Source organism: Pteropus alecto, unplaced genomic scaffold (genome assembly GCF_000325575.1).
Source record: "Pteropus alecto unplaced genomic scaffold, ASM32557v1 scaffold189, whole genome shotgun sequence".
Classification (NCBI taxonomy): Eukaryota; Metazoa; Chordata; class Mammalia; order Chiroptera; family Pteropodidae; genus Pteropus; species Pteropus alecto.
In genome coordinates, this window is record NW_006442117.1 from 2,573,456 (window position 1) to 2,580,862 (window position 7,407).

A 7,407-nucleotide genomic window follows, 5' to 3' on the forward strand; every position below is an offset into this window, starting at 1 on the left:
GTCACCATCGCGTTAGGCGTTGGCCATCACGTTCCTGTATGCTCACATACTGCCTACTTTAAACTCTTATGTACTTGTTTCCCTGCCCGTAAAATTTAATACGTAATCTTATACATATTACTTCCACAACTAAACCATAAATCCATTCTTCTGGGGGATTACAACTTACATATACAAAATCTATATGATGTTAGCCCCGAATCCCTACATAGCAGATGAAAATTAGACAGTTGGAGAAATGGACTCACAATGAAAGGCAGCGCACGCTTCCAGAGGAAAACAGTAAGAAAGAGGTCAAAGTCAGCTACAAAACCAGTCTCCATTGCTGTTCAGAACTGGTTTAGAGACGACTTAAAATATGTGAGACGGGACATCACTTGTAAAATTCTTAATCTTTTAGCAGGTAATGAAATGGGACATCTCTTGCAGAGTTAATCTTTTTAGTAAACCTAGTTGTTTTCTTCCCCCTTTTCTTTGGAAAAAGGCCCTCTCCCTCAAATTCTGATCATTGCCCTGGTGACTCAGATCCTCTGGCTGTTGATAAGGGTCATCAGCCCATTGTTAAGCAGAAATGGTGTTAAGCCAGGCAGGGCCCTCAGAATCTGAGGGGGTAGGGGGCTTTAGGCCTAAGGTCTTTTTTTTTTTTTTTTTTTCTACTCTTTAAGAAATATATTAACCAAGCCTGTTTCCCTATACAGGCAAATCAATAATAGAAATTAACAGATATACAACTTAAATAACAAGTTCGTATCTTCTCCTTGTCTAGGGACTGAGGTGGCATTCCAGCAGGAAACCCAAGACCCCACTGAGTCAGGAAGGGACAATGGCCATTCTCAGCAGGGAGCAGATAAGGAAGAGACCTCCCGTCCATACTACTAATAAGGGGTTCATGGATCTTAGAAGAGTAAGGCAAGAAAATTAGGGGTTTTCTGGGTCTGCCTGCAAAGACACTGAGGTCATCCTATCCTAGAAGGGGTCCGCCCTAATGCTCTAATCTGCCCACAATTAAGCAAGCCAGAGGCATTTTAATTCACACAAAGAAACCCGTAGGCAGAGAATTAGGTGCCAGTTTAAGCCAGTCACTCGCATCCGCACAATTAAGACCCCAAGGACATTCAACTCACCTGAGCCTCGTTATATCATCATTATAATATGATGCATATGCCTGGAAGTTCATTAATATCATTATAACATACTGAATTCTGGGAACACGCATGCGCACAAAGCAAAATGATAAATCACTGAGTCCCGTTGATCTAAGTTGTCAGTCGAGGAAGGCCACTCCTCTAAGAAAAGTAACCACCCACAGCAGAAAGGAATAAAAACCCTGAAGGCCGTTACTAGACCTTTCCAGCCAGGCTTCTCTTGCTCGGCCCGTTTCCACTTCTGGAAGTGTACTTTCCCTTCTAACAAAACTTTTCGACTGTATTTCGGTGTCTTGCTCAATTCTTTGTTCATCAAGAACCTGGACAATGAGCTGGGAGAGGATCCCCTCTCCGGTAACATAAGGACTCTTTTCACAGAAAAATGCAGATGAAAACATGTAACAACAAAAAAGAAAAGTTAGGGGTTTCATGGGATCTGCTCCATCTTCCCCAACCTCCCCAGGCTAAGAAAATTAACAAGACCTCACCCTCAGGTCAGTATTTGAGTAGGAAAAAAAAAGGTTTTGGAGGACACTGTAAGACAATATACTGTCTGTCTGAATTTTATCATAGATCGTAAACTAGGTTGATACGATGTAGTTTGGGTGACCAGGAGAAAACTTAAGTCAAATTCTAGTAGTATCATGAAATTTTCAGTCTCCAGAGAAGCTGGGAAGAAGGGAGGAGAGGGAGGAAGAGAGCAGAGAAGCCCAAGGGTATGCAACTCAACTCCAACAAAGTCAGGGATGGTTCTCCTTCCGACTGCTGTTTCTGTAACACACAGGGTAGATATTAATCGTTCCTCGAAAAACAGGATTTCATGATCAGGTAAGATTGAAGATAGAGTAAAGTGAGTTGGCTAGGTGTCTTCGCAGGCCTTCTCAAAGTTCTTAACATACTAACGCTGAATCAATCTCTTAAGAAGGGAATGTGCTCTATACTTCATTTCCAAAATACATTTGACAATAAATTCCCAGAGCATTTCTGGGGTCCAGTATTTAGGACCTTAGGAAGCACTAATCAACAGATTTTTTTAAAACTCGACCCTTAAACTAAAATTTCTGTGAAAATAAAGGGTCATCCCAGAGATGCTTTAAAAATATACATTTGAACTTTATAGGTCTTAAAAAGAAGTTTTTTTGTTGTTGTTGTTTTAAAGGAAGGATATTCTCTTGGCGGAAAGTTCATTAAATAGGGCGAAAATAAAACCCTAATTATTGAGTCTAAAAGTTTTGAAGTAAAGTGGTACTTCTCAACTAGATGCGTATTAAAATCACTGGAGATCTTTAAAAACGGATCAACGTCTGGGTACCATCCCAGACTCTTAAAGGTCTGGGCCTGAGTACTGACTATTGTTTTAACAATGCCCAGCGGTTCCAATGCGCAACGAGTAGAGGGCACCAGAAGAGGAAGAGACCCGCAAAGGTCCCTTTAAATTAAATGACCAAAAAGGGGAGGGGGGGCCCGGCTGCTGGTAATGAATGGTTTCAAGCGTGTTAAAGAAAAAAAGTAAAACAACTTTGATTTCCCTCTTCAGACAAATCTCCAAGTCATAAGTACTCACGTTCAGACTCAAGCAAAATAGTGTATGCAAAGATATACGAATGCCTAATAAAACCCACATCTGGTTAGTGGACGTTTAATTTTTATAGGTAGAATATTTCCTTTTTCGGTATGTCAATTAATTCCTCCTGACAATACCTGCTGGAGATACATGTTCCAGTCAGCCATCACATTCATAGAGGAACTAAAATTACTTAATCTTTTAGAAACGAAATCAAGGATTCACAAACTATGGCATTTTATTTCAGAGCCTTTGCTTACATTTGTACAATATATTACATAATTCTTCATTGTTTGCAGATCCTAATATATACTTTATAGCTTTTATTCTATAAGCTTTTTCTTCAATGTTTTGCTGTCAACAAATCTTTACAGTCCTGTACAAATTTGAGTAACTTGAAACCATTTTCAACAAAATTAGTTACTGTAAGCACACACTACGAGACTGAAAATGCTTTTCTTAGAAAAGTTGAATGTAAAGGATTCTGACACGTTAGCATCTACAACAAAACGCTTCGAAATTCTCACGTCGTATTGCCAGAAAACAAATAAAACATGCCAGCCCCATTCAAAAAAAGTACACAGAACTACAATTAAAACAGTAAAACAGTCTGTACAGTAAAGTACTGTGTATTAACAGTGCCAGGTATTAAATAGCTTGAATGAACACACCCACAATATACAAATGTCTTACAAAGGTGTAGAATTAAATACAAGTGCCAAACAGAACAGAGATTGGAATCATACAACATAAAGTCAATACAAGTGAAAACGATTTTGCGTTCATTTTGGATTTTATACAAGGCATTTAATGTTATAGGCCTACCACTCTGATTAGCTATTTATACTTAAAAGAACCACTATCCATTTGAGACAGTTCATATCAATAACCTTGAACCATACAAATACAGTTTCCTTGTTCCTGAAGTCCTCTTGTTGTAGCTCATAATAAAATAAGCAATACAAATGAATTATCTGTATTTAAAGAAAAGAAACATTTACAAGAAAACACAAAAATATAACTGTTATAATTCATTATGAATAAATATACACTTTGAACTGGCTAAGTACAATCTTTATACATTGTTTAAGATTTAATACAGTTTATTAGCCATTTTCTTTTTTCGCACAATGTATTATATCAAAATTAAAAAAAAATACTGATTTATAGAAAAATGGCAAAGTACAGTAGTTCCATTCCAATTTGAAGGGGCATGAAAAGCCACTGCAAGACCTTTTAGCCTAATTCAAACCTGTAAACATGTTCAGTCTTTTTTAAAGAGAATCTTTAATATTTGGTTACCAGGATTGATGTCTGATATCCTGTTAACTGCAGGTTTTGAATTTATTACATGTGCTTGACTTATACAATTAAAGCCACCCTAAGGTGACTTGCTTTAAAAAACAATTAGCTTGTACAAATGAAAATAGGTTCATATTTTTTCATAAATAAATGGAAAAATATCAAATGCTCCAGCTTTAACAAAATACAAGGGAATACATATACAGTAAGTTATCTCACCATGTTCTGGCCCACCCAATAACTACGCTTACTGTATTGTCTCTACAGGCAGTGAAAAGCCTCCATTCGCCACAGTGGAAGGCCTTCAAGTTACCAGACACACAATTCCCAGACAAGTTGGAAACAATTATTGCTTGAGGAAAAGCAGTTCATTGTACTTTTTCTTCATAAAAAAAGTGCACTTAAGTGCCAAGTCAGCTTGTCAAGAAACAATTTTTAAATATAAAATAGTGCTTGTCTCATTTTTTTTTTTTTTTGTGCCACTGTGCAGTATAAAAAAGACGTGGCCCTCAACAGCCATTAAGTGCAAAGTGCTTTAGCAAGTCCTGCTGTCACCTGCACTCGACTGACATTCCATTTTGTGATGAGCTGGCCATTGATGGTTCAGCTAAAGTTAACATAACAGCAGCTGTTATGGAGCTGGATGAAGGTGAAGAGGAGGATGAGGATGTAGCAGCACCTGAGGGAAAGGGAAGCCAGGTCAATAGCCAGATAACACGGGTAACCGTAATAAAACGAAGTTAACGCTAGTCCTTAGACTAAAATTCTGCTGTATTCTCCAAAATCATTGAGCTACGAAGAGTAGTCAATTCTCACAGTACCATAACGTAAGAAAAGGAAAACCTAGTGTAACTTAAGTAGCCAGACGGTGCCAAACCACAGAAGTAATAAAAAAAGAGAGACCAGAAAATGCTCCTGCGTGCAACAAAGAGGAAAAAACATCGTGTGTTTGGTCCATTAAGACATTGAAATAAGAGAACAGACTTTCTGTAATAATGAAACAAATGTCAAAGGGATGTGAATCCAATAGGACAAATCTGTAACCCACCCGAAAATCTTTTCCCCGCTCCTAATTCCCGTTTCTATGTTCGAAGCTTCTTACGAATTTAAATGGCGATGAGAATGGAAGACTAATTGCTTCTTAAAGGTTTCACAGCTCAACTACTGCATCTGACACAGCTGACCACTGTCCTCCACGAAGTCCCTCCGTGGCCATCTTCTCCACTGGAGGCTACTCCTTCTCAAGTCTTGCTGGTTCTGGCTTCTCTTCAGTCTGACCCATAAAAGCTGGCCTGCCCCAGCCTGCCTTTTCTTTTCTACCCGTATTTCTTTCCCCGTGGATTTACTCAAGTACCGGGGCCTAAAAACCCACCTCGCAGTAACGACTGTACTACAGATATGCCAATGAGTTGCAAATTAAATCTCTAGTCCTGACCTCTCCCCTGAGCTCGCACTGACATATCCACGGCCCGCCTGACATGCCACTTGGACACCTAATAGGCATTTCGAAAAGGAACACAGCTAAAATGTCCCTTCTGTGCTCCCCAACCTATGATCTCTTTTCGAGATCTTCCTCATTTCCAAAACTGGCACCAGGTATCCAGTTGTTCCAGCCAGGAACCGACGATGAGTCACCCTTAGTTCCTTCCTCGTGGGCCACCTAATCCATCAGCAAGCGCTGGTAACGCGACACTCACTGCTCTCCGTCTCTACTGAAACCATCCTGGTCCATGTCACTACCATGTACTGCAACAGGCTCCCGATCAACACCGCTGCTCCCACTGCCCCGCCAGAGTCTACTTTCCGCGTGGCAGACGGAAATTTTTAAAATGCTAGAAATCATGATGCCATTTCCCTGTTTAATGCTTTCAAACAGCTGTCTGTCTACTTAGAGTAAAATCCCGGCTCCTCATCCTGGCCTACGAGGATGTGGCTCCTGCTTTCCCGGCTGAGGCTTCCACCACCACCTTCTCCGCGCACTGGTTTACGTTCTGCTCCTGAAAGGCACCGAGTGCATGCCCTCCCACCGTGGAGCAGCTGTTCTCAACCTGGGGTGATGCTGCCCCCTAGAAGGTACCTGGGAATGTCTGGGGATGTGTTTGGTTGTCATAACTGTGAGGTGCTGCTGGCATCCAGTGGGGAGAGGACAGAGAGGCCGCTAAAGAGCCTACAGTGCGGCCCCTACAGCAAAGAATAATTTGGCCCACAACATGAATAATTCCAAATTTGAGAAACTCTATCTTAGGGATCACTTGCTGTTCTCTCTGCCTAGGACCCTTTTATGGACTGAACTGTGTCTCCCCAAAATTCTATGTTGAAGCCCTAACTCTCAATTTGACAGTATCTGGAGATGCGGCCTTCAGGGAGGTACACGGGGTGGGGCCCTGATCCAGTGAGACCCGTGTCCTGATAAGACAAACACACACAGAGGAAAGGCCATGTGAGGACACTGCGAGACGGCGGCCCTCTGTAAACGAAGGACAGACACCTCAGGAGAAACTAAACCTGCTGACACCTTCAACTTGGACTCCAGCCTCGGAACAGAGAGGAAGACACGTCTGGTGTCAGCACCGCCCCGTCTGTGGCCCTCGTTACGGCGGCCCAAGCCAGAGACTGGGATGACTCCTTCCCCCACGTTCACTCTGTTCTCTTCACACTGCTTTTCACTAATCGAAAATCTGTTCAGACTGTTTGGCGGCAGACTGTAAGCTCCGTGAAAGTGAACATGATTTGAGGTAATTTTTTCTTTAAGTAAAAATTGTTCCATTTAATAGATGAGGAAAGTGAAGCAGAGCAATTAAAGAACTTGCCCGAAGATACAGAGACAAACTCGTATGCATCTCACTGCAGAATCATAAACTGCGTTATGTTTAAGTAAAGTGAGGTAAAAACACTTACTTTCTCTCTCTTTCTTCTTTAAACGCTTTCTCCTCCGATCAATGGAAGCTACTTCCGATTTTAATGACAGGTAATGTTTTCTGATTTCTTGTAGTTTTTCTTGAAGAATTGTGATGCGTTCAGCACTTGTCATATTTTCCAGGTCCGCTGTGAATTTAAAACTTTCATTAATATGTATTTTTGAACAAAAATTTAATATATAGAAGAGAAAACATAGTATGGCTGTAGAATAAGATCAAGACAAGAAAACTAAAAAAATGGCTTGCGAATGCCTGTTTCCCTACGTTTTTTTTTCCAGCCTAGAATAATGTCTGGCACATAATATATGCATGACATTTGTTGAACTATTTAATAAGTGTGTAGAATGAAAGACTTTATATCCTAAACATGTCTGCTGAAAATTCCACATTCATGTACAGTATTAGCACTGTATAGTGTCAAGAATCATACTTAACCAGAGAGTAGGAGGTAGGGGGTAGGGGGGAGGGAGACGGGGTC

General features: G+C 40.7%; 1 protein-coding gene across 1 annotated transcript in view; it reads right to left on the reverse strand.

Annotated features, from left to right (window-relative positions):
• Window positions 1-2,929: 2,929 nt before the first annotated feature.
• The window catches only part of ARID4B (AT-rich interaction domain 4B), a 118,338-nt gene continuing 113,860 nt past the window's right edge, over window positions 2,930-7,407 (reverse strand). The window contains 2 exon segments of the mRNA XM_025039062.1: window positions 2,930-4,690; window positions 6,910-7,056. Of these exon segments, the coding sequence (XP_024894830.1) occupies window positions 4,563-4,690; window positions 6,910-7,056 (275 nt within the window). The 3' untranslated portion in view covers window positions 2,930-4,562.